Source organism: Cyprinodon variegatus, unplaced genomic scaffold, assembly GCF_000732505.1.
Source record: "Cyprinodon variegatus isolate N-32 unplaced genomic scaffold, C_variegatus-1.0 Scaffold1, whole genome shotgun sequence".
Taxonomy (NCBI): Eukaryota; Metazoa; Chordata; class Actinopteri; order Cyprinodontiformes; family Cyprinodontidae; genus Cyprinodon; species Cyprinodon variegatus.
Window position 1 is genome coordinate 2,272,604 of NW_015150454.1, and position 27,703 is coordinate 2,300,306.

The 27,703-nt window shown below is 36.1% G+C and overlaps 3 protein-coding genes across 3 annotated transcripts; 1 reads left to right on the forward strand and 2 right to left on the reverse strand.

The window, feature by feature from the left end:
• Positions 1–321: 321 nt before the first annotated feature.
• On the reverse strand, positions 322–2,840 carry LOC107092477 (leucine-rich repeat, immunoglobulin-like domain and transmembrane domain-containing protein 2). Its single transcript, XM_015387012.1, has 3 exons — positions 2,731–2,840; positions 1,779–2,572; positions 322–1,139 (listed from the first exon to the last, which is right to left on the reverse strand). The coding sequence occupies exons 1-3, from the start codon at positions 2,838–2,840 to the stop codon at positions 322–324; spliced, it is 1,722 nt and encodes a 573-aa protein (XP_015242498.1).
• Positions 2,841–5,277: 2,437 nt separating this feature from the next.
• LOC107092323 (leucine-rich repeat, immunoglobulin-like domain and transmembrane domain-containing protein 1) lies at positions 5,278–10,080 on the reverse strand. Its single transcript, XM_015386765.1, has 4 exons — positions 9,934–10,080; positions 9,128–9,588; positions 7,367–7,672; positions 5,278–6,344 (listed from the first exon to the last, which is right to left on the reverse strand). Exons 1-4 carry the CDS (start codon positions 10,053–10,055, stop codon positions 5,278–5,280), a joined length of 1,956 nt encoding a protein of 651 aa, XP_015242251.1. The 5' UTR covers positions 10,056–10,080.
• Positions 10,081–17,509: 7,429 nt separating this feature from the next.
• On the forward strand, positions 17,510–25,837 carry LOC107091457 (RPE-retinal G protein-coupled receptor-like). The gene is made up of 7 exons (XM_015385428.1): positions 17,510–17,764; positions 18,040–18,196; positions 20,314–20,435; positions 20,547–20,700; positions 20,963–21,080; positions 23,818–23,931; positions 24,168–25,837. The coding sequence occupies exons 1-7, from the start codon at positions 17,686–17,688 to the stop codon at positions 24,309–24,311; spliced, it is 888 nt and encodes a 295-aa protein (XP_015240914.1). The 5' UTR covers positions 17,510–17,685; the 3' UTR covers positions 24,312–25,837.
• Positions 25,838–27,703: the final 1,866 nt, after the last annotated feature.

Below are 27,703 nucleotides of genomic sequence, written 5' to 3' on the forward strand. Positions count from 1 at the left end.
CATATGCAGAACTCTATAGCTGAATTGTAAAATAATTCATCTGTAAATAATCTCAATTGAATTTTTAATCTGTTTCATAAATACAAGGATAAGTTATAATACCTTAATTAAATAGCATTTTTTCATACGTATAATATACGGCTTCAGAAAATACATATTTTTGCAGCAGGTCTATAAAATCACAAAAACCTCATAAATAATCAATTACAGATTTAATCGTATTATGGATTAATTCTGTAATGTCTTTAAGGTGATGTCTGAATGAAAATGTATCCACTTAGAGAATGTAATGGTTAATGTAAGCATTTAAAGGCTATTCATTTAATATAGTTCAGCAGTAAGTCTGCTCTGATCAGCTTTGCTTTTACGTAATCTATCTTCGGACCGCCTCCTCACCTTTCTGTCGTCATTGAAATCTTTATTGACCAGCTCCTCGTCACTGGCGGCCTGTAGGCTGTCAAAAGTGCCCTGTCTTTCCCGCTCCATCCCAGGCAAGCTGCTCTCTCTCTGTCGCCTCTTCCAGGTTTCCATAATGATCTCAAAACAGGGAAATCGTGTGTCGGTGGTGCAGGCATACATGCCTATAGGCACGGCCAGTACCATAGCTAAAACTATTACCACTATATGGATTAGCTTCTCCCTCTGCTCCATTTCAGTGATGTCACTTCCTGTTACAAACACAATGCACTGGCCAGGCCGCGGTATCTGGTTCTTTAGAGTTACACAGATTTCATACTTGGTGGCGGGCATCAGATCAGAGATGGAGTAAGAGTGAATCCCAGGCCCAATGTAGGTCATTTCTTTCTTATCATCTGCCCGACCAAAGTGGATGACAAACCATGTTTCGGATGGGTGTTCTAGGGCAGCGAACCATTCAATAGAGATTCCACGCACTGTCTGTTTGGCAATGCGAATATCAATGAAGACATTTTGATCAGCACCACCCGATGAAGCTGGAATGCCTGGGATTCGGGATGACACAGCACCATCAGCAGAGTGGACATCCAGGAAGACATTCACAGAGGAGTTCCCAATGAAGTTTACAGCAGTGCAGGTGTAGACCCCACGGTCTGCTGCACTGAGAGATGGAATAACGAGGAGGGATCTAATGGTGTCATCAGACACTCTTTCTTGGGACTCTGTATGAACATAAAATTAAAAACATGTCATATAATGCGAAATCAGATTATTAGAAAATGCAATGTACCGTATAACTAGTTGATGTTAACTGTATTAAGGAATTTATATTTTCTTAATTTCTAAAATCTGTGTTCAAACAACCCTTGAGTCGTAAACTTTGAAATTATTCTTGCACATTTTGTACAGTAAAAATAAAAGATTGATAAAAGTTTGACTTCAAATAAGGTTGCTTTAACAATACTAGGGCTGGTGATAAGAATAGGGAAGACATGGAAAATTATTCAAGGGTTGCCCTGAAATTTGTATTTGCAGAATGTATTCCATAAAATCACTCCAAGTTATCTTATAAAATATGCTTTTGATCTTTAACAATGGAAACCATATAATGGACGGGAAATATCTCCTTATAAGCTTCTGTTATTTAACTGAAGAAATCTCTCCATGACCCGAGATTATGTAAATGTCACCACTTAATTTTTCTACCGTCTTAAATAATGGTTTGTATATACAGATAAAACTATTTTAATCTTAAAAAATCATTAGATGTGTTTTTGATTAAAACGAAAGTTTAAGTATCTAATTTATCACCATTTTATCGCCTTAGCTGCTGTGTAGCTGACAGTCCATCCCACTCTTACCATGAAATCCTCTGATTATCTTCAGTCCATATGTCCACCACACAGCAGGATCTGGCCTTGCCTTGGCGTAACAGTGCAGGGTGACGTTGGATCCCTGATGCAGGGTCATATTCGCCTTCGGCGTGCTGACCACGGGTTTCGTGCATGCCTGAATCTCGATCTCATGGAAGAACTTCCCCGTCCTAAAGTCCGGTCCTGAGCAGGTCAAGTAGGAATTCATCAGTATGATTGGAGGACTCAGGGACATAATAAACTCCACTAAGCCCTTCAGGCGGCAGTCGCAGAGCCAGGCGTTGTCGTGCAGCGCCAGGACGACGTTTGGCCTGGATGCAGTCGCTTCTCGCCCCTCCGTGTATTTTTGCATTTTCTGGTAGAGAGGCCAGTTCTGGAAAACTTCCTTCGATATCACAGTTAACCGGTTGAAGGATAAATCTAAATATGTGAGCCCCGGTAGAAATTTGAGGGCATGCTCTGGGAGAACATCCAGCTGGTTGTGTTTCAGGTCCAGGATTTTTAGCGTCGGTGTGTCCTCGAACGCTGTCCATGGTACTGATCGCAGTTTGTTCCCTTGCAGACGAAGCTCCGTTAGATTCCCCAAACCTTCCAGACCCTTCGAGTTTATTACTGTAATATCGTTAAAGTTTAGCCACAAGTTCTCTACTGCTGGGGTTTTGGAAAAAGCACCTCTGGGGATTTCAGTGAAGTGGGATTTTTCTATACGTATTTTGGTCAGATTTTCTGGAAGGTTCTCAGGTATCGCTCCAAAGGCGCCTTCCTCCATACATATGAGTGACCTACGGAAAAGCGTATTTAATTATTTAGAACTTCCTACAGTCAAAACACTACGACAGCGTCGCAAATTGAAATGCTAACATTTTTTTTTAAAACGCATCTAAAAAAAAAAATAAAAATAAAAAAAAACATTCGGACAGATAAACAGTTCAGGTCTTACCTTCCATGACGGTCATCAATACAGCTGCACCCAATCAAACATCGAGAAAAGCTTTCACACGATTCAGTTTTAATTAAAACTACAACCAGTACGTAAAGAATTATGTCCATGGTCTGTGAGGAAGTTTAAGGTTCACATTCGCACTAGAGATGTCCAAGGCAACAGAAAAGAGAAGCCTATTAGGCTTAATCCCTGACATTCTGTCCAGGAACAAGCAGCATCTAATTCTTTGGAAAAGCCCTGAATGATTAAGATGCTGGCTTCAATTCAGGTATACCTGAAGTCTAGGTCAGGGAAAGTACGTGAATCCAATATGAAGGTAGCTTATTTGTATGTAACTTAAACCTTTAAACGTTTTTTTTTTTTTTGTTTTTTTGTTTTTTTGTTTTTTGTTTTTTCAAATTAAAAATTCAAACTTCAGTGTATTTTATTTTTAAAATATTAGGTGTTTTTGGGGCGTGCTTTCTTTTTAAGCCTCTTTTACTCTGAACCACCTGAGTAAACTCCATTGCAGCCAACTGGGCTCAGAACTCACCAAGCTAGAGAATTATCTCCATGCATGGAATTTTAATTTAAGTGTGATATCAGCTGTTGTGCAAATCCATAAAATAACTTACTAAAGGTGGCTTGGGTATCTAATCAGGATGCCTCCTGAACACACCTGGGAGGAGACATTGTGTAAACCCAGATCTCACGAGAGGGACTACATCCCCCCTGGCATTGAAAAACTTTGAGAATCAGAAGTAAAAGAAGGATTATAATAAATGGAGATATTTTGGTTTCATTCCAGGCGTAAAGTATAAAGCAGGATACAACAAAATTAATGGATAACAAGCTTCTGACATTCCACAAAAGTTATGTTAAATCCATCATCAGAAAGTGTAACTATTATGATACAACCACTAACCTCTTGAAAAGAAAGCATCCTTCTACACAAATAAAATAGAAGAGGAGAGCATGATAGCTTTTGATTATGTCCTTCCCAAATCTGGTCATTTGGACAGAGTGGTGATAAGGAAGGCATTGTTAATAGAAAGCTATAACAGGAAACAATTTCTGAAATTTGGAGGGCTGAATCTTAACACGTGCCACACTTTTCTGATTTCATTATCTAAAAACTATCTCTCCTCTTCTACTCTAATTACAGTTCAGCAATACTCCCCATTGAAACATAATATTCCCACTTAAATAGAAGTATATTTATTTATAGAGCCAGTTGCAGGAGCTAATTTGAAGGATTTGAATTAATCTTTTATTGGCTAACTAGAAAGAAAGTGCCACTGTATTTATTTATGACTATACTGTATATGCTTTTGAGTCAAAATACAAATTATCATTTTTTTAAGGTTATTTTTCTTTTTTTGTTTTTCCTGTTATTCTTTTTTAAAGTTGACCCATATGCTCTTACAGTAAAAAATGATATCAGGAATGACTAATACTTTCTTCTTTTAATATAGGAAAAACAAGTTGCCCCTAAAAAGACGATTAAATGGTTAAGAAATGCTACTTTTTAAGCATAAAACATGAACATGATAGGTAAAATCATCTGCACTGTAAAAAAAAAGCTAATAGATTGAAATAATAATTTAATGACTGAGGCTAAGTAACTCACAACGATGAACACACACATTGTCAGATACATTTATATAAAACTTTATTTAACAATCTTTAACTGGTTGGTATGATTAGAATGAGCAACTCTACATTAGATAAGGGTAATGATGCCTCTAAATGGCTACAAAGATTTTTATCTTTCCATCGTTGGGGGATAAAGTGTTTAAACTTTCCATCTCCATCGTATTTTGTCCTGGTTCAGTCCTTTTTGTACTTCTTTCCAGCTCCAGCTGCCCTCTTTTACCAGTGTGAAACCATGCCTATGTGCATATCTTCTCTGTGAACTTATGATAGATACATACAGAGGCACAGAACTGTAAATGTACAATGTTCAGTAGCTATTTACATAATCATACAGATACATATAAACAATGGAGTCTGTGCCATTGTCTTCCCTTTTTATTTCAGTTTAGGTTGAAAAAGCTGTATTGCTGGGTCATGCTTGTGACTTCAAATGTTACTTTTTCTCCTTAAATACTTAGTGATGCAAACATCATTCTAGATGTAAAAGTAATTGTATCTATTAATGAATAGATGGCTTCATAACAGTATTCTGAGCTTTTGCAAGAAAAGCTGAATTTTTAGAACTGTCCAATTTTTTTAAACTGAGATTTCCATTACTGTGCAGCGTGCAAATGTCCTTTGACAAAAGCTGGGTCTCTGTGGTGGTGGAGTTGGTGGCATTATCCAGCGAGGAGGAACCGGTGGAGGGGAATCCCACGCTGTGAGTATGTGGGATTGTGTGGGAGGGGGACTGACGTCAGGATGTTGTATAGAATGAGAGTAGGGGTATTGCTGGGGATATGGGCCTGTGTGGAGATTTGGGCGGTGATAAGAGTGGTCCAGATGGGCATTGGCCTTTGGATTATTGTGCAGATGTGGGTGAGTGCGAGGCAGATGGCGTGGAGCAGGAGCCGGAGCTGGAGCATGACGTCAGCAGAAGTACTCGTTAGGCTGTCCTTCGATCTTTGCTGTTGACTCTGAGTCCAAACTTGAGCGGGCGGACAGCAGCCTGTTCGACTCCTCTTGGTTCAGTCTGTTTAAGTACTCAGCCTCAAGCCCTTTGGCCTTCGTGCCAGGGGATAACGTTTCAAAAGTCACATATGAGTCTTGGATGTCTTTAGATTTCTTTCCCCAATATTTTTTGATGCGCCTCTTCAATGCCCCACAACAGACTATCACAGTGAGTGGGACTGCAATGACACAGGCCACAGTGATCACAATCACATTGATCAGCTTTTGGGTACCTGTTGCACTGGCAGCTTCATCAGTGGAAAATATCACACACTGTTCCTTCCTTGGAATGAGTCCTTTAACGCACACGCAGGCAATGTATTTTGTCCTGGGCACCAACCCATCTATAGTTACACGGGTTTGCCCCGCTCCAACATTGATCTTTCTCATGTCCCGCTCTCCAAACACAGCATACAGCACACTGAAGGCAGTTGTGTTCTTTGCTTTAGGTGCCCTCCAGTTCAGAGATATTGTATTGTCCGTATCACCCACAACTTTCACAGAACGGACCACTCTGTCAGGGTCCTGCTGTAAGGATGAAGTGTTGGCTGCTAGGTTACTAAGATTAGTCTTTTCTAGATCTAGCAGTGCATCTGCGTTCGGGGAAGCGAAGGAATCCGGGCTGGCTCCATCAGTTGAGGTGTAACTGACCTGTTCAGGATCAGGGTCTGGAGCAGGTAATATGTCAGAATCCATTTGGGCAAAAGATGATGAGGTGGAGGTTGGAACTACATATCTGGCCACTAGTTTCTCCTGGTACGCTGCTTTACCCACTGGGTTTGGCTTCTTGACTTTGACTTTTTTGTCTGTGTTTGTCAGATTTCCATCTGATTTTGGTGGGTTAGACACAACGAGAGAAATTACAGCCTCTGCATTCCCTGCATAATTTGATGCCTTGCAGATGAATTTCCCCGAATCACGATGGGACACAGCAGGAACACTGAGGATGGACCAAGTGATTCCTTCCTTTGATGTTTCCTGTTGGACTGGAGTGGCAGAGAAATAGGGAAAAACCTTAATGTGCAATTATGAAAAAACAACAACATTCTAGAATTTTAAATATTGCATATGAACAAAAGTCTGAATACAAATCCCGGCAGATAAAAATAAAATCATGCAAGACAGCTTATTACGCAATGTCCATTAAACAATTGTCATCTGTGTTGCATAACTGTCTGTAAAGGCTACAACTGTCAAACAGACTGACAATCCAGCTGACTTCAGTGGTAGTTGTTTAATTAACAACAGTACTAGAGAGTTGAAAAATCCTCCAAACAGATGTTTAAAGGGATGAAAGAGCAGCTTGTCAGAGGACAACAAAAAATAATATACTCTTATAAAAATGTACAGCTATCCAGTAAATTGTGTTCCTTTTTTTATTTGTTTTTTTTTTTTTTTTATCTCTGATCAATTGCTTTTAAATTTCCTGTATGTCAAATGTGGAGTGAACAGTCCACATGCAGCAGTATTGCAAATTTAGAAATCATGCAACTGGTTTGGGGTTCTGTTGATTTTACTTCAAAATAGCTATTCTTTTTATTTCCATGCATACCTTGTCATAAGAGCCTTTTGTTGATAACAGTGTAAGCACTGATAAAAGTATCAAATAACGGTTTCCAATTTGGAAAATTGAGTATTTCTACTGTGTTTCATAATTTCTAAATAGTAGTCTAAAATACTTTGATCAGACCTGTACCAGGTTATTCTGCCATTTAGAATTAATTAAAGTGCATTTCGAAATTTATAAATAATATTGAAAAACAATGAAACTTAGACTTAGACAAACTTTATTGTGATTTTGTATACACAGAGTATATAAAAAAAAAACTAAATTTCTATCTCTACAAAAAAAAGACCAATCCAAGTTAGGATTGTATAAACTTATTTATAAATTTATCAAAACTATTTGTGGAGTATAAATTATCTATCTGTGTGTAAGATGAGCAAAAGGAAAGGTTTGGCCAAGGCAAATCTGCAAGGTTGAGGCCTGATACAATAGCAAGCTAACCTGTTCCATTAAGCATTTGTCCATCAGCCCTGCGCCACGTCAGATCTGGTACTGGTACTCCAATGGTCCCACAGCGGAGCAGAACATTGTTCCCAACAGCACTCCTGACTCGTGCCACTGCCGTGTGGATACGTGGGAGCTGACATTGGCGAAGCTCTACATCGCTGAACAAGACTCCCGAGAGGCTCTCTGGTGCTGAACATCGTAGCCTTGTGTCAATAAATGCCACAGAAAGTGTGGGAGACTTCTGAAACTGGACCAGATCATAGAGCCGGCAGTCACACACCCAGGGGTTGTCATGGAGACCTGAGGGCCAGGACGACACAAGGACACACTTTAAAAGGAGACAGATGAGTCAAGCTGTGGGAATAGGAAAAGAGCAGCCTGCAGATTGCTTGTGACTGTGATGCTATGTTGATAATCCTGTAAGAGGATTGACATTTAATTCAGAAACTACATCATAGCTATGATTATGGCAATAATGGTAATGATGATGATGATGATCATGATGATGATACTGACAGAAAAAGTACTTTTTCCTTATTGTTTTCCATTTGCTTTTCTTCAGAATCACACCTGAAAAGGGGTTATAACTTTTTATTAAACCTTTTTTCTTTTATAACAAATGTACTCTTTATATTTTTGAGGTCTAAATTTAAACTCAGATCACACATATGTCTTAGAGATTGATTGATACAGTTTTTTTTTTAAAGGTCGATGCTGATATAAATTATTTTTATATCAGTCAATCAATGTGAAATGCTGATTTCTTTAGGCTGATTTATGGTGCAAATGTTGCATTTTCTTGATCTAGTTACACAATAAGAATCTCACAATGACAAGAAAGGATACAAGATTTTCTCATTGCCTAATGAAACCTTTATAAATCAAACAAAACATTAACAATGGATAGCAGACAGACAGAGTTGAAATGTATGAGATTCAGGTGGTTTCACGTCATTGCTGCTGATTACAAAAAATGAATAAGCAAACACAAGCACCTATTGGCAGATACCAATACAGAAAAAAATTAAATAAGAACTGGCCAAAAATATTTACTGGCCAATGTATTAGTCTATTGCTATTACGTATATGCTCATACATTATCTTACTATCTTAACTGATGTTGTCCAAAGAACTAAAACAGTTAATTCCATCATAAAGGCTATTTTGTCTTCTGCTGTCAGTTACTAAAGTCAAAGGCAATATCTTTTCATGAATACAAATTCTTAAAAATTTTTAGTCTCAAAACAGCTCCCTCTCCAAAAAATATTGAAATTGTTTAGAATTAACAAAATGGTTCCATAATAAATCAAGGTCAGAATGCAGCTGAGCTGCTGCTTGACAAATAATATGTAAGCAAGTCGCTACTAAACACAGTATAAATGAAATCAAATGTGATATATATATAGAAGTTTTGCCTTTTCTTCCCTGGTACCTCATTATGGTGACTGTTAATGATAAATTTAATTATAGGCAACAGAAAGTTAGATTTTAAATTTGTATGCAACGTTTACTTTTCCATTTATTCATTGGTGAAGTAATTGACTTTTTGTGACCATTTTATTTATTTATTAATCATCATCACAGATCTTGATCCAAAAAATGTAAGACCTGCTTTCAATTTGCTGTGGCACCCCATTGTTATCATTGCCCATTGTCATCATTGACATAATTGCCTCCCATATTCGTGCCTCCAGTAAAAAAATATATATAATATATAATGATAAATAAAAAATAATCTAATTGTGTATTTCTTACCAAGTATCATCTTGGAGCTCTCTGGACCTTGCGTGGGCTTCACTGCCAGCCAGTTGGTCAGCACCTCCATTGGCAGGGTCATCAGGCTGTTGCTGGAAAGATCCAGGTAGGTGAGGTTCTTTATGTAAGTGGTTGCTTCCCCGGGCAGTGATGTGAGCTGGTTGTTGTGCAAATCAAGAAGTCTGAGGCTGGGCGTATCCATGAGAGACTCCCAGGGAAAGGCAGTGAGGGCATTACCGTCCAGACGAAGCTCTTCCAGGTTGAACAGTCCCCGAAAGCTTTCCGGGCTCAGATCGGACAGGGTGTTGAAAGACATCCAGAGGAATTCCAGACTGGAGAGGTAGCTGAATGCTTCACTTGGTATCTGCTGGATGGCTGTTTTCTCGATCCGCAGTTTGGATGTGTCAAAGGGGAACCCGACTGGCACAAGCGACATGTCGGGATCATTGCATATCACGCTTCTGCAATGGGAACACAAACATTTAGAAAATGCATTTAAATATAAGATCTAAAGGTAGACTGAAAATTAAATTATAAGATTGCTTAAATAAAAAAAAAAAAACATGTTCTCAGACCAGGTAAAACAAATGCTTAAAATGCTTAAATGTAATTAAAAACGGGAGCGCAAATAACGTGTTTATATTGTATCAGATCAAATTTGAGATTAACTCTCACAATCATAGTTTGTATACATATTTACAATTCACTTCTGTTAAAACATCTGTCCTCAAGTCTAGATCTATAACCACCCGAAGAGATGCGCATAAATTAGGCACTGCCTTTAGTTTGTTCTCTAGTTTCCTCACCTGGCCTTGGATCCGTCACTCAAGTTATGGTAAAAACAGCTGCACTGTGAAGGACATGAGCTCACTGGGGAGAAAAGTTCCAGCGTGGCTACGCAGAGCCCCAGGAGCAGAACGAGGAACATCCTGGTCCACTTTTACGCATACGCAGTGTGCCTGTGCGCCCAGTTTGCGCCTCGCTTAAAACAAACAGACTTACTTTTTGTCTCTCATGTAAAGGACTATCGCCCGCATGGCTGTGCTCCACCACTTCGCTTCCCCATAGTGATCAGACTGCTGTGAGTCCCGAGATAAAAAGGATAGACTGGGATTAGGGAAAGAACTGGCGTTCGTTTCATTTTGATGCGTATAGCATCCCGGGATCTGATAGGCTGCGTGGAGACGTCCCTATTTATCATCAGTAGAAAAAAACACTTCCGAAACGATCATAATCCAAAATGATGTATTTTTTGCCCTCTCCATTGAATTGTTGCTCTTCATTTCAGCCTTCCTGTGACATGCAAGAGTAAATAAATGGGGTTTGCCACATGCTGACCCGCAAGTTATCTAGAAATCAAAACCTTGGTGCTTTTGCTCTAAGGTTTGAATGTATGATTTAGATAATTTGGCATGGCTTGCGCCCAGAGGTGAGCAGAGAACAAAAATGTTGTACCTATGTAAGAGTTGCACTACTTCATCATATTATTACTTAACTAAAAGTAGATTAATGCTGTAAAACTACTCCCAAAAGTACATATTTTTCAAAAAGTTACTCAAGTAAATGTAACTGAGTAAATGTAACTAATTACTACTCATCTCTGCTTACACCAATAGTTTCAAATGATAATATAAAAACTTTTTTTCCTGAATTGTTAAAAAAAAAACATTCCATTATAACTTTGAGAAAAATTAAACCTATAAATCCTATACAGCTAACTTGTCTCAAAGTCCCTAAGTAAGAAAAAAGTAAAAAATTGATGACCTTAAGGAATGATTCAATCTTAAAAGAATATATATTTCTTATAACGTTGCATTATAATAAACTAGAATATCACTAAAACAAGGTAATTCATTACAGCAACATTTTTTAAGAAGTTGATTTCACACTTTAATTTTCATACAAAGTAATTTGTATGATTTGTAGCTAATAATGAACTATATTAGATTTCTAAGAAAAAAGAAAAGGAAAATAAAACTACTGGAGATCACAAATAAAAGATTTATGACACCAAAATATCAACTAACTGAAAATTGTATTCATGTAATGTACATTATATGCATCAGACTCCATTTGGAGCATTTACACACCACTGAGAAGAGTGAGCAAGGCTTAATATCCAAGGCTTAGTAATCAAGATAAATACACAGTCTGTTCAGAGTGACAGCTTGTGCATTTCAATAACAGCAATGGGAACAAAACTGTTTTAAAATGTTCTGCCTGACAGTTACTGCCCAGAAGGAAGATGTTGGCATTCTCTGTAAAGGGGATGATACCTATTGTGCAGGGATTAGGTTTTTTTTTTGGGGAACAATCAGACATTAACATGGGATGTCTTTCTTTCAAAGTTGTGAGACTAGACCATTGCACCTAAAATTGGTTAAAACTGATCGAATAAAAGCGCAATAAAACAGGGTCAATATGGTGTAGAGTTCATTAGAAAGGCAAAGTTTCCTTTAACAGCATAGATGCTCATACCTTTTCCCATACAGACTAACTGCAAACTTTTAAGTTCAATAAATTGTCTGAAATTATCCCAAGATATTGGTGGGAGCGCACACTCACAGTAGCCAGACCTTTAATCAAAATGACTTTGCACTTGTGAGATTTTCCCCTGAAATGATAATGTCTTCTCAGCATTTAGTAGGAGTTAGGACTCCTCATATCAGGCATCCCCAAAGTCGGTCCTCGAGGGCCGCTGTCCTGCAGGTTTTAGAGGTTTCTCTGCTTTAAGCACAGCTGATTCTGATGATTGCAGTTCAGCAAAAGCCTGTTTATCAACTACCAATGTAAATCAGCGGTGCTGGAGCAGGGAAACCTCTAAAACCTGCAGGACAGCGGCCCTCGAGGACCGACTTTGGGGATGCCTGCCTCATACCAATGAACACGATCATTAGTCACCAAATTTTGATGGCTTTAAGTCATCTGAAGAAAAATAACAAAAGAATCATACCTTATTGATGCATGTATACAGAATAGAGGGCAGGGGTGGCAGCACAAAGTGGAAGTAGACTTTATATCTGAGAGATAGCTCTTTACTATCACTCTCTTTATTGTTAATTAGGAAATAAAAAATGCAGACTATGATCATATTTCTAAAGAAGTCCTCTAAATAAAATATGTATTTGAAACTAAAGAAAAATCCCAACATGAAAGTTTAGCATGTGGATCACTAACATTTGAATGATTTGAATGAAAAACCAGGTTAAGCAGAATCAGGGTTGTGCCCTATGAGGCCTGTAAGTAAACCAAATAGGACCTAAAAGATGTTTGGTCTGCTTTAAAATCTCACATCTACTTAACCTTAAAAAAGGTTTCCATGAAAACAAAGGTCAGAGCAACAGTTGTGGTCTTAACGTACAGTTTTAATAAAAATGGTTTTAGGGAAACTATCTAAGCATCTGTTAATATATTTTCAATTAACATCTGAAGCAAAAAATATTTCTTGCTGGAAACAACAAATTCTAACCCATAATGCAAACTGAATTATCCTCAATAGATTGAAATTTCAGATGATAAAAATGACAATAATGCAGCAGCAACAGATTTGACTTCTCCAAGTCAACCAACCTGATTTATAAAAAAAGAATTATAACAATGATAAAAATACCTTTTACATTCATAACACGTGTGAGAATAAGTTACACTGAACCCTATATGTCTGAAAGAAGCTTTAAACCTGTTAACCAGTTATGTCCATGTAGCACAAAAGCAAATAATTGTGTGTAGCTAAGGAACATTTTATATAATTTACAGAAACCAGTAAAGGCAACCTCATATAATGACAGCTAGAATGAAAATGGGAATTCAAATCTATTATAATAGTAAAAACACAAAGTAAAAGGTGCTAAATTAGGTATAAATATGACCCTGAGGCATATTGCCTTACAAGGGCACCAAAATGTACTTAAAAATATCATACAAGGATTCACCATTAAAATAATCCACATGTGTAGAAAGTAGTTTAATGGATAAATACAAGGTTTTCTGTAGGCATTAATACCTTTATTTTAACCAGGGAGTGAAAAAGAATATTAGGGATGTCATCATCAAACTTTGAGCTTTTACCATGGTCTCAGAGTAGTTTCTCTAATGTAAAACAAGGCATGTGGTGTTCATTCTTGTTACACTACACCTCAAACACAAGGGTGAAAACATTACAAAAACAAAGCAAAAGCCAAGTTGCCTTTGATTCAAGCCTGTTGTTGCAGCCAAGCCAACAATAACTACTGTGTAATACAAGGCAAAGTTATACTCAGAAATCTATTTAAAGTCTCACATTTCGAGAAAAAAAGAATAGTATCAGAGAGGCCCTCAAATCTAATAATTACTTTCCAGCACACCATAGACTTTTAATTTTATGTGGCTGGTTTGTACTCCTCAGATAAAATTTATATATTATAAAAAAAAAAAAAAAAAGAAAGAAAGAAAAATAAAACCTTAAACCTGAAGCCAAAGTCATCTGACCTCACTGTTCATCCATCGCTGAGCCAGGGTTATTATAGTCAATTAGCACCAACTACAAAAAGCTGTTTTGTTAACTTAAAATAACAGTAACTGATAAAAAAACAACCTGTAATTCCATTCTAAAAATTGAATTAAATTAATTAAAACTAACTGAATAAGAGCACAAAATATATCAACCAAATTATAATAAACTGAAATGAAAATTCCCCACCTACAGTATAGTAATCTTGCTCTCTCCTCCATATATGTTCGAGCTAATTTCGCTCCTGTTCTGCCTGTGGCCCTTTCAGCACCTCTACATCATGCAGCACTTTCCAGGTCTTCCACAGCAGCAATTTTAACAGCCTTGTTTTAGGATATCTTTGTGTTTCTCTGTTACTGTTTATGTGTTAAAAAAAAAAAACATTTAAAGTTAAATATACTTTGCACATGTACCTAAATTGGTTACTTGTGAGGGGACCTCCTTTTTCAGGATTGTAAATAATCCAGCACCAAGAGTCAAATTTACACAAAATGGAGTATGACGACCCAGATTCTCGCTGAGAGGCTTATGGAGGTGAAGAGATGAAGCTGCAAATAAAAATTATTAGACTAAAACGGCCCTGCAGACCAATTGAGCGCAGCATTTCAGAGCTGGGTATAATAGAAAGCTTAAAAATTTGTTTATATGGACAGCATATAAAAAACCAAACCAAAGAGTAAATAAGGAGCTGAAGTGTACTAATTGCAACTGGAGACATACAGTACGGCTTTTCACAATTGGTTATTTGAAATTACAGACAGTGTATTTCATTATAATGAGACTGAGATAAAACAACACATTTATTTATTTATTTATTTATTTATTTATTTATTTATTTATTTATTTATTTATTTATTTATTTATTTATTTGTTTATTTATTTATTTTATTTTACAAATAAAATTCTGAAAAGGGTGATTTTTTACTCAACTTTCTTTATTCTAATACTACTAGATACAGACTAAAACTCAATTTTTTCCAGTAAAGCATTCAGTGAATATTTACCTACAGGTTTAATATAATCTCAGAATAGGTTGAGAAATGTTTGGGATGGCTCAAAGATCTATTAGGAAGCATTAGAGAACAAATAGCAATTTGACCAGCAAAGAATACAGCTGACAAATCAGAGATACAGCAAAATAGAGATGGAAGCAACAGCAATGCAACCGAAACCCAGGACAATATAAATTGTTTAAGAAAGGGGTGCTAGTTTATCTGTTTTACTTTTTTAAAATAAATTGAAACCAAACCATGGCAGAAAATAGAAAACATATTCTATTTTGTATATAACCATTTTCCACAAAACTACAGGAAGCATTTTTATCAGCTTTATTTGCTAGAGCACTACATTTGTATCATCCCTAAACTGCCATTAAGGCCTAACAAAATTATTCTAAGGGACTCAAACCCATGCCTCATTTTAGACACCCCTGCAACTTATTTTCTATAATCTTTTTATTTATCAATTTTTTTTTTTTTACATAATACTTGGAGCAGCACAATGTAATGTTTGTTTCCCCTCAGCTGATCGCCATGGAAATCTTCAAATGCTTTTAACAACTAACTTATACAACGTTATTTACTATATTGCACATTGGGGATAATGGTAAGTATATTCATGACCAGTTATTTTTAAACAATAATTTAGTTTTGGTGCATCTTGTCTGGAAGCACATCAACGTCATACTAAAAAAAGCTTTGGTCAAAACAGCTGAAGGTTAAAAAATGATTTACTTTTATCCTCTGTCGTTGTAAACAAACACACAGAGGGCTTAATCCGTTGAGGTCAGTGTGACTGTCAAAAGTTGAAGCTGCACAGAAAGATGGCTGACAGTCCCAGAGGGCCCTGCAAGTGGGATCAAGGATTAAGAAAGATACAAAACAACACCTTCATTGCACTCTGATGCTTTCTCAACCTAATTTCTTTAGGTCAATTAATTCATGGCTGCCGTCATGAAGTAAAATATCTTACATTTCTAGATGAAAATGGTAAAAAATGAGAAAGAGAGTTCAACTCATAGAGGCAACTCTTCTGAGAAGGTCTCATATCAAGGGGCGGAGCTAGATGGGGGGTACAGGGGTGGCCATGGCCACCCTTAGCCAATCATTGCCCCCCCCCCTGTGGCCAACCTTACCATTTTTCCCCCTCTAATACAGATGGTGGCAGCAGTAATACTCTCACGTGGAATATTTAAAAAATTTAAGTTTTTCATATATTAACAATTACTTGACAACAAAAAGACTGTGGTTAATTATGCACATCAATATACTAACATTACAGATGATAATTACAGAATTAATGCTTTTTTCAGAACTAGATTTTGTATTATATCTGGTAAAGAGAAAATTATGTCTCTGCAAGTCATCTCGGAGTCTTCAGTAAAATTATTGATAAATAGCTATTTTAATCAAATGTAATAAATAATAAATGTATGTAGATATGAGTACTTGTAAATATCAATTTTATGCCGAATGATTATTGATAAAAGTAGGTAAGTAATAAAAATGGAAAAGATGTTCGCCCAAAACTCAAACCTCAAAGAATTGTATCCACTATACCTTTTATCTAGACAGCACAGATGTTTAAGTATTTATGTGTCTATTTGTCAGCAAAGGTTGTAGAAAAGTATAGTTAGTCTTTATTTAGAAAATATGTATGTTGTGCCCATTAATTTTCCTGTTGTAGATACATCCCGAGGTTCTGGTGCCTATCTACTTTCGGCCACCCCTCAGTTTACATTGGTTATTGCCTGGCCACCCTTATAAAAAATTTCTGGCTACGCTTCTGCTCATATCACCCTATTCCCACAATGAAACATATAAACATCATGCTGTTGGGATTTGTCTCCTGTGGATAAAAGAGGAAGCCAATCAGAATTCCTGATATGATTACATTAGATTAGATAAGATGAGCTTTATTGATCTCACAGCATAGAAATTCACTGGTCACTTCTTGGCATAGTAATTAAAGAAGGTGCAAACAAGGAGGAAAAAAGTGCATTAAGAATAAACAATATATATATACAGTATATCAAGGTATATACAGTATATCAAGATGATGGGTGAAGCTAAAAAAAAAGGGCAATCCTCAAAAAATCCAAGCAACTTTAGACTTGGTGGTGATTCACCTTTCAGTAGATCAAAAAACATGTTGAAGGATTTAGTGATCACAGAGACCTTCCATCCAATCTGACTGAACCTGAGCTATTTTGCAAAGAACACTGCAAATTGAAATATTTAAGTATTTTTTTCTTAAAATAAGGGATTTTTTTCCTGAATTAAGGAGGTAAGTGAGACCCTTAGCCAATAGAATAAGACAATTTACATTTAAAATAAGAAAAAAACAATTGAATTGTCTTATTTGAAGTGCATATTATCTAATTATCTTATTTTAAGTGTAGAAATACTCATTCCATTGGACAAACATCTTATGTACCTGCTTAAATTAAGGGTAAATACACTTAATCTAAGGCATTTTTACTTATTTCTAGATCGTTTTTGCAGTGAAGAATGGGCACATGTTATTGTTTATATGTGTGAAACTGACACTCACATACCCCACCCCTAAGGTTTTAAAGCTCCTAATCAAAGAATTGATCTGTAAAGCATTGATTCATTGATGGTTATAGGTTATAGTGTTTGGTTATAGACTGTATCTTCACCGACACCTGTTGAGCGTATTTGATGCAAAAAAAATGAAATAAAAAAAATAACAGCATCACTGTAATTTTATAATCTACAGCGGCTGCATCCTCAGCAGCACCCCAACGCACAAAGGCTTGTTGTGTAACTATCTGAGGCTTTATTGTTGCGACGGGGCAAATGCGTATTAAGCGCTACGGTTTGTGCGGTTATGTTCATTAAGACATTCCTGCGAGGATTGGGGCGACAGACAGAGGGAGCGAGGGAGAGAGGGTGGGGTGGGGGTCTTTACATAATAACCTGCATGCTTTTCACGTGAAATGTCCCTTTATAAGCGGAACCTGTACAGTCACACTGGGGCGAACCGTAAACGAGCGGACTAAGCGGAGAGGGGAACAAAAAGTCAGGGTCGTCAAATCGCAGCCAGGATGGTCACCTCGTATCCTTTACCGGAGGGTTTCTCCGAGTTCGATGTTTTCTCGTTAGGATCTTGTCTTCTGGTGGAGGGTGAGTGTTTTCTCTGGGAATCCATCCAGATATCAGTCGGGGTCTGCCCGCGGCGCACCACATTAACCTCTCGGTGAATGACCCCTTAATATTAAAGCCAGGTTTCTGTTCAGGTCATTTCTAATATAGGTTACTTCCCCCCGGTGGGGTGTAAACAAACAAATAGATGAAATCAGCTGACATTTACTGTGTTTGTTTGTATCGTAATAACTGACGCTGTGCGCACCGGCTTTCATCCTCACGACTGTAAATATCTCTTTTCTGCTCTGCCAAAGGTCTGCTAGGCTTCTTTTTGAACGCGGTGACAATAGTGGCTTTCCTCAAAGTGAGAGAGCTGAGGACCCCCAGCAATTTCCTGGTCTTCAGTTTAGCCATGGCAGATATTGGCATTTCCATGAACGCCACTGTTGCAGCTTTCTCCAGCTTTCTGAGGTGAGTTATGCAAGCATCGTTTTCATAACTGCAGGTTATCTATCTATCTATCTGTCTGTCTGTCTGTCTGTCTGTCTGTCTGTCTATATGTGTCTGTGTGCATGTGGGGTGTGTGTGAGTTGAAGGCGTGACCTGGCTAATTCCTGTTAAATGCAATAATCCAGCAGGGATTTTAAGAAAGCTAGGATTACTAATTCCAAGTCTCATCTAGAAAGAATGGGTTAATCTTAGGGAGAGATGTGTGTTAAGTAATTAAAATGTAACAACACTTGTTTCTAGGAAGCCCAACTTCCTGCAACTATGAAAACAAGAAAATACATAGACACTCAAATCAAACTAAAGAAAGGATCACTGTTTGAATTAGGAAATGCTACACATAAAAAAGCAACACACAGGAGATAGTTCCTTTGATGAATGTAGTTAAAATGTTTCACAGCTTAGATATTAGAGGTTGATATATGGGTGCCTCATCAAAATTCTTTGGAAGATTGGTAGAAACCCCTCAGTGGAATTATTTTCTGCAATCCATTAAAGACATGTTGGAGAAAAGGTGGATGATCTTCAGGCCTAAAAGAAAAAAAATTATTTTAATTAATTATCATCTAACACTAAACATCGCCACAATACACAGGTTCAAACACACTTAATACAAATACCTAAAAGCCAATAAAGTAAATGGTCTATAGTTCCAAAGTAAAAAAAAAACCAACAAAAAAAAACAAAACATCTCAGTTTTATTGAGAATTGACTGCTGGACCTGAAAAAGGAGCTATTTTTGTAGACAAGAATTTAAATGTTTCAGCCCTGTAGCTGCTCTTGCAGCCAGAAATATATCATAATTTTAGTCTAATGCTTTCTAAACATACAAAGTGATTCTAGTTCATTGTCATTTACCCCTAGTAATAAATGGTAGATGGCCTGTGCTTATATACTGTAGCGCCTTTTCAGCTAAAGCGACTCCAAGGCACTTCACTCACTCATTCGTAACACACCATCTATATTGTCATTATGTAAACAAATTGAGATCTTGCTAAGATGCTTGGTCAAAAAACAAAGAATAAACATCCTTAGAATAGACCTTTTGCTTGAATAAAAGAAACATGAAGTAATACTACTCTCAAATACAAAGGCTGGCTACTCTACTGACCTCTGCCAGTTATTAAGACATTTATAAGCACAACATTTGAGAGGCTTTTTCCCTCTGGGCAAATTTGTTTTTAGCTCCCTTTTTACAAGAATACAGTTCAAGCAGAACCCAGGTCAGTGTACGTGGTTGTTGAGAGGACAGACCTCACAAACGGAAAACCCAAAAGGAAATAGACAAACTGATCTAGGAGTACCTATGTTTAATATGAATAACAGTTCCATTATTGGATTTATGTAGTAAATAAAAACAGCTAAGCAGAACTTAGACAGTCATACTATCAATGAAAAAAGAATGCATATATTTGCGGTAGCACCTCTTTCTATGGCTTTATCAGTTTAGGAAACATGATTAACGTGGAACAAAAGGATTCAATTTATCATCAACAGGTACTGAAGTTACTGGCAACAACACCTCTGCTTGTGGCAATCATGGGAGGAAATAAGTTTTAAAAACAGAAGCTAGTCTTATTTTAATGGGTTTTTATTTGGTATTTATATTTTTGCCTTTCTCAATCTCAGTTTGCCCAAAAGCCAAAAACTTCTATTTATTTCTATGTTTTACACATCAAATTAAGGTTTCATGATTTTCAAATTGTGTAATATAGAATCATTGTTTAGAAAAAAATGCTATCCAGGACAAGAATGCTAAAGATGACAAAATCCTGTCCTGCCTTAAAAACCACTTGCCTTGATGCCCCCTTATTTGTTTTAATACAAATTTGTGAATAATTATTTATTCAGCATGTGAGTGGGTAAAGGAAGCTTTCTGTGTCGTCTGATATGCCTTAGCCTAAAGATAGCCATTAAACACAGAGTCCTCCCTGCTATGTGCTGCAAGGCTTTTAAAATTCAGGCCAAATTAACATCAGTTTCAGATATTTAAGACCAATAAAGTATTCCAAAGGGGAACATCTTCCTGCTGGGAATTCTACTTCTTACAACAACCTCATGCTCTCACCTTTTTCCTGCAGGTACTGGCCTTATGGCTCAGAAGGCTGCCAGACTCATGGCTTCCAGGGCTTCATGACAGCTCTTGCTAGCCTTCACTTTATAGCAGCTATCGCTTGGGACAGATACCATCAGTATTGTACACGTAAGTTGAAACCTACAAATGTAGCCATTCAAGACAAAAAATGCTGAGATTTCAAAGCACAAACTTGTTAAAGGAGCTTAAAATAGACAAGCTGAAACTTTGTCTTCCCAGGGACAAAACTGCAGTGGAGCAGTGCCATCTCTCTGGCTCTATTTGTCTGGATGTTTGCAGCCTTCTGGGCAGCCATGCCCCTCATCGGCTGGGGAGAGTACGATTACGAGCCTCTCAGGACCTGCTGCACTCTGGATTACAGCAAAGGCGACAGGTGCTGCAAGTGCTGAGGATATTCTCACTGCTAAGAAGAGGAATTTACCTTTATTTTGTTATTAATCTATCTATATTTAGTTACTTAAGTTCACAATGTGATTTACTTTATAGGTGAACTTGAGGTTTTGAATATTCAAATTGGGGTCTGGATTTATAAGCTGGACATTAATGATAGTGTTGATTCATCAAAAGGATACTGAAATGTGTTATTGCACCAAAGTATTTCAATCACAGTCTAACACGTGTTCTTCATTTAACAGGAACTATGTTTCATATTTGATCCCTATGAGCATTTTCAACATGGGGATTCAGGTGTTTGTTGTCCTGTCCTCCTACCAGTCCATTGCACAGAAATTCAAAAAGACTGGAAACCCCAGGGTAAGTAATGTAATAAAAGATGATCCGCCTACATTATTAGAACAGGGAGTCTTTGGAAAGAATTTCATATGCTCTGCAATAGAAGAGATGATAATAAACACACAGATATTTCAGAGTGAAAGGGATGTTTCAGGATTTTAGAAGTTCAACTACGTTAAAAGGTTATTAGTTGGAAATATATTTCACTAGTACATTTGTGAGAAAAAGGTAGAAATGTAAAATTAGCCTGTCCTAAAAGCTCATCTCATAGTCACTAAAGCTGTGTTCTCACTGCAGGCAAATATAACCAAAATAATACATTTTTTCCATATGCGACTCATATCCAAATTTTTATGGCAGTCAGAAAGACCCAATTCTGATCCTTTCATCTTCAAAGAGATCAGATTTATGCTGCGTCCATATGTGGTACTCAAACAGAGACATATACAACAGTTTTAAAGTACTTGCAGTCTAAACTCTCATGTTATGTTCATTCGACTCTTCCCTGATCATCTAGACTCTGACTACTCATTTATACTGACAAACAAAACTTTGTAAATAGTTATCCTCTCTTTTACCTTTTTTTTGTCTAATGATGTGAAACTAAGGACAACTTAGAATTACACAGGTATCAATATCTTTTATAACTTTTTATAAACAGTGTGTTGTTGTGTTAATAATATGTTGGGCCTTTGAAATGTTCAGAGTGAAATCTAATGGTGGCTGCATTTAATTAATAGTCTAAACGATCATGCAGGAAAAAAAGCAGATTTGGTCAAGAAAATAAGATTGAAAGACCTGAAGTTATTTGTAAATCAGCTCCAGCAGCAAAAACATAATAGAAGTTTATGCAAACACTATTTAATGAACCATTGAAATGTTTTCACATTTGCATTGGTATTTTGTATACACAAACTGCTGGTTATTTGAACTGGAAATGAAGGTAGGGGCAATATTAATAATCTCTATGTGTAAAAGCTCTGCTTTGAACAGCTACATCAATTCTGAACAGATTGTTTATAATAGTGTTTACTTAAAGCGCTACAATATTATGATTTTAATTTTTTTTTTCTTTCTATATCAGATTGCTTAATGTAGAGCACGTTTAGCACAGGAAAGTCATTGATGATGCACCATCTATTATCTCTACTTTCCTTATAAATTCTGCGCAATTAACTGCCCAATGCAAATCTGATATAAGGATCTGATATAAGGATTTATAAGGATGTCAGGGTTTACTGAATAATATTTGCTTAAATTCCACTGATGTTTAAAGATTTAAATGGTCCTAAGATTGTAGATGTTTGATTTGGCCTTTCCCATATTTTTTAATAAGTTACATTTTACAACTGATCTGGATTTGTTGTAAACAAAGAAGAATGTTGTCAACAGCAGGTAAAATATTGGTTGAGAAGTTCAGAACTGTCAGTTTAACTTTGCACCTGCATAGACATTAGTTTCTTTAAACCTTTACATTTGATCAAGTTTCTCTTGCAAGTGATTTAAAATGGAAACTACTAAGTAAGTTTTCATAAATACAAATAATCACATGTCTGTCTGGTGTCAAATAGAAAGAATTCAGGATAAACCTTAGAGAAGCATTTACCTCCCATAGATGCTATTTAGAGTTAGTAAAGCGACCAAAAGGGCATGCACACGGTGACATGTTAATATCTTTGTCTATATTTGGCTCAGTAGAAGAGTATTGCATTGGTTGTACATTGTGATTCATAGATCCATTGCTCACAATAATATTAACTAGCAGAAGACATTCTCATTACAACGTGCCCATAGTAAAATGAGTGCTTACACTAAAGCAGTGTGACATTATAATTTCCAAATATTTTCTGTCACACATTGGTACATATTGTAAGTTAACTTTCGTTACAGCTTAGATCTCATAGCATTCAAAAAGTCCATACATGTCTTTCCATTTAATTCATGTTGCCAAATTTTGCTTAAATCACAAATATTCATTAAAGTCTTGTTTTTGTATATCATGTTTTGCAGATTGCCAAAATGCAGAGTGGATTGGAAACAGAGTTATTTAATAATGAACAAAAACCAGGAGGTTATACTAAAGCATTGTAAAAGATCAAAAAGGAATCAGATTTGTTAGGGAAGTAAAGAGGAACAGGTCTTGCAGAGGGAAAGCAGGAAGGCTGAGGGAGGAAGACTTATTAACGTCAAAGGAACCGAAAAGAGGCACAAAGAAACAACTAGCCAAGAGGAAAGGAGTATCACAGATCCCATGAAAAAAAATAATGAACTGATATAGGGACAAGATACTAACAAAAATAATTACAGGGAAATTAGGAATATTGCAAGACCCATGGAAGTGAAATAAACAAACGCAAATTCAGACTAAACCCCAAAGAATGGTAATAATTTTAACGTTTTAAAATGTTTGAAAATAAAATGTTAATACCCATAAAACAAAAGGCTTAAGCTTAGCTTAGTATTTTTTCTCCGGATGCCTAAACTGTTGCTAAGAATAAATCTGCTTCGACCCTAGGATTACAACAACCTGTACCTTCACTCATTGGTTTGTTCAGCTTTCTAGCTTATAATAATCTTAAAACATACTCTTGTTCTCTCAGACATTTCTCTAAGCATGTGATCTGCCTGCAGGCAGGGAAATCTCATGATGAATGGCACTTGTGTCTACACCCCCAACCCTTTTATGCTGGATGGCTTAGGAATCATACTTTAACTCATTCTTCTCAATGTTTATGTTGTTGTTACTATTGACCTACAGTTTAACCCCAACACCCCGCTGAAGTCCTTGCTGTTCTGCTGGGGGCCATATGGTATCCTGGCTTTCTATGCTGCTGTGGAGAATGCAAACCTCGTATCACCAAAGTTGAGGATGGTAAGAACAGTTGGAATAGAAAGCAGTAAAAAGTCGAGTTGTTTTCCATTGCTAATGCGGTTTATTAACCATTTACATTTTAAATCTGAACAAATATAACCCTAACTTTTTGCATCTGATTTTAATTATATTTTTTTAAACATCTATTCAAAGATTTCAGAATTCGCATACATGTGTACACTACATCAGCATGTGACGTCTTTTAAGCTCTTATATTAATGTTGTATTTCCCACAGATTGCTCCTATCCTGGCTAAGACCTCACCCACCTTTAATCCTCTTCTATATGCTTTGGGAAATGAGAACTACAGAGGAGGCATTTGGCAGCTTCTGACAGGGGAAAAGATCGATGTGCCTCAAATTGATAATAAGTCCAAATAAACAGCTGACTGTTGTTGTAGATGTTTTTGTCTGTGAGAGTGTGTACTGTACAATGTGTTGTAAGCACCATAAACCTTTGCTACTTGTATTCTGTACATTCCTATCACCTCTGCAACTGTTTCTGTGGGGATATTACAAAAATTGCTGTCAATGTCTATTGCCTCACACATAGAATACAACCAAACATTCAGTGTGTTACATTTTGTAACATGTTACTTGCTAATTTATCTGTTTGATTCATTTTATTTTATGCCAAGCAATGAATGGCTTTAATTTTTAACTCATCATGTTAATTTTTGATACAGATTTCATCCAAATATTCATAATGCAGTGTTGCAAAACTAAAATAAATATACAGTTATTTAAAGGAACTTATACATAGATACAACAAGAATTACAAAAATAAAACATAAAATACAAACTACTTTATGAAAAACTGTTTACCAACATTTATCAATTTGGCACAGAAACTTTAAAAAAAGGAATCATTCAACCACAATGTCTTTTCTTCATTGTGTGAAAGCTATTTTGTTAAAGGATATATTAGGTTGTCGCTGGCTGAAGAGAAAAGTCCCCACAGAATAATCTAATTTGAGCTAAATAAGATTTCTCTTGACGTCATCTGGCCAAAGAGAATCCAAGATGGCATTCTTTTCTGATAATTGCCTGTGTCCCTGAAATTTAAAATTGTGTTCAATCCATGGATATTTTCTCTGTATTTTGGGTGTAACTAAAATAATCCCCAAAACAAAATCTCTATTATTAAATGCATATGCACACACATATAGGAGAGGTAAGAGACTAAAGATAAACTAAAAAGGCTTCTTATCTTGACATGGACTTTTGCCTACTTATTTAAGTGCAGGGGACATGTAGGCAATAAACCTTTACAAAGATATTTTATTAGATCAACTGAGATGTTAAATTCTTACATGTTGGACTTGATGCTTCTTTTGTGTTTTTGTGCATCTAGTGTATCACATAATTAATTCCTTTGCGTTTACAATTTTTGACCTTTAAATATGAATACATATTATGTGTCTTTTTTTCCATTTCCAATTTCATAAACAAATCCTAGTTTGAAATGTTGTCCAACCACAACATAAAAAGCACACTGTTATTTACTGGTTATTACATAATCAAAGTTTATACAGTAGGTTTTGAAAACCTCATATTCATTTCTTTTTTATTGCGTGTTATAAAAAATGTACAGAACAGCAAATGCATCATTGAAAGAGCAATCGACATCAAACAAAGGATTGTTATTGTTAACATATTTGACATTGAAACTAACCCCATTTTTGTCTTGTGTTGCACATGTGATTTATTCCCAAATGCAAACCTTAAACAGTATGCACCCATCCAAAAAATAAGAGTTATTATGACATATTTTCTTTCTCAGTTTTTTTTTTTTTGTTGTTGTTGTTTCTGTTGATAAAAGCAAATAATAATGGTCAGTATATTGAAATTGTATGTAGAGGATTTGATGTATACGAAATCCCCAATAAATTGCTACACCTACTGGTTTAGAATTATCATATGTCTTGAAATATGTTGATAAATAAAAATAATATTCAAACTTTTGGGGGTTTTTTTGTTTTGATGTTATAGAACTGATTTTCATCTATAAAAAAATTTACAGCTATTGACAGGTGAGGTAATAATATTGTCTGTGCTAAAGTAAAAGTAGATTAATCCTACTTGAACAATGGATACCAGGAGAATAAATGTTGGATCTATATGTGTCACTTTTTAGGTAGTTTAGTGACTTGTGCACTCAAGTGATACTAAGGAATGCTAGCCTCTGTTGCAGTAATTCTGTGAGGTTTAAGCCTTGGAAAATTGGCAACAAATTAAATAATGCCCTGATTTATTAAGGAAAACACCCCCACAAATGATATTGCTTACAGTACAGGTCAAAAGCAAACTCTACACTCAAAATCACTACAACATGCTATTGCGCAAAAGGTCACAAGGCGTATTTTTCTGATAAGGGGTCCAACTGTAAATAGAAGCTGATATCAATGTTGCTAATGGTCTCTAATAGGAATAATTACACAGGTTTACCTATATAATAAATATTTTTTGAATATACCAAGTGAATAAGATTGGATATTATTTTAAGATATGTATTCATTGGATTTTATTTTTTAAAGGCTTTATGGAGGTTGCGGGTTTCATGTCAAACTCAGAGCTGCATGGAAGACTGTTGCCACCATATATGGTGTGCAAGTGGTTCTACTGTTGAGCCAATTGCTACCCGCATATATTTATCCCCATATAATATTTGATTTATTCATTTATTACAACAAAGCTTTAAATATAGACTAGAGCATCATCAAAGACGCTCACTAGCTTTTTTCTGTACAAGCAAATATCAAAACAAATGCTATTACTGTAGGTCTTATTTTCTGCTGTCCACGTCAGTGTAAGACCCAGCTCTCCAATAGACTTTGTTTAAGCATTCCTTCGTTTACATTCACTTTGGATGAGGTGGTGCTTATTGTTTAGGTTTCGAAAGAAATAGCAAAGTTTCCTTCTTTTTTATCTGCAGTTTAAGTTATGATTGTGCTGTCATAATGTTTTTTAGAGATGTACCATAACATAAAGATAGCTAGAAGCTGCTGTGGGTTAATGTTGATGATTATAGGTTTCAGGAAATCCTTCCTAATCAGCTGGATCTGGTTATGTTAAAATGTCCTCCCATTCTAGACTACTCGGCCAACAGTAGAATAGCTGATCTCATCAGACCATACCTTATTCCCAAGCTGGCTACATATAGCAGTTTTCTTTCTGATAATAAAGAAATCAAAAAATAGCTTTCAAAATACAGAGGAAGTAATTCACTTTAAGTATTAGCAATAACATTGGACATTCTAAAGAAATTACTTTTAAACATTTGTGGGCAAACCCAGAGCATCTGATTTATGGAAATGTCTCCTTTATAAGCCAGTAACCGTAATCTGAAATTCATGCATGAACCCCGATGGAATAATTGAATTCATCTTAGTGTCATCTACATATGACTTCCAAGACACTGATGGACATATTGAGCTGTCAGAAAATGAGAAATTATATTTACATCATTACCTGCTAAGAGTCCAAATGTCCTGCAACTGAGGTTTTGGGGAACGATAGGCAAAAAAAAAAAAAAAAACTTGTTTTGAATTGCATGGGTAGCTTCTGCAGCAAAGAAAAATCTTCCTAAAACAGCTGCATAATCTGATATGTAAGAATAGTAATGGAGTCAATAATGTTATCGCTTTTTTCCACACAATTGAAACTTTTTATATAACGTATCAAGATTTAACATCTAAAATTTTTTGAAAATCCTAACTTAAGAAGATTATTAGTTGCTAATATAAATGTGTCGTCATAAATGACGAATAGAG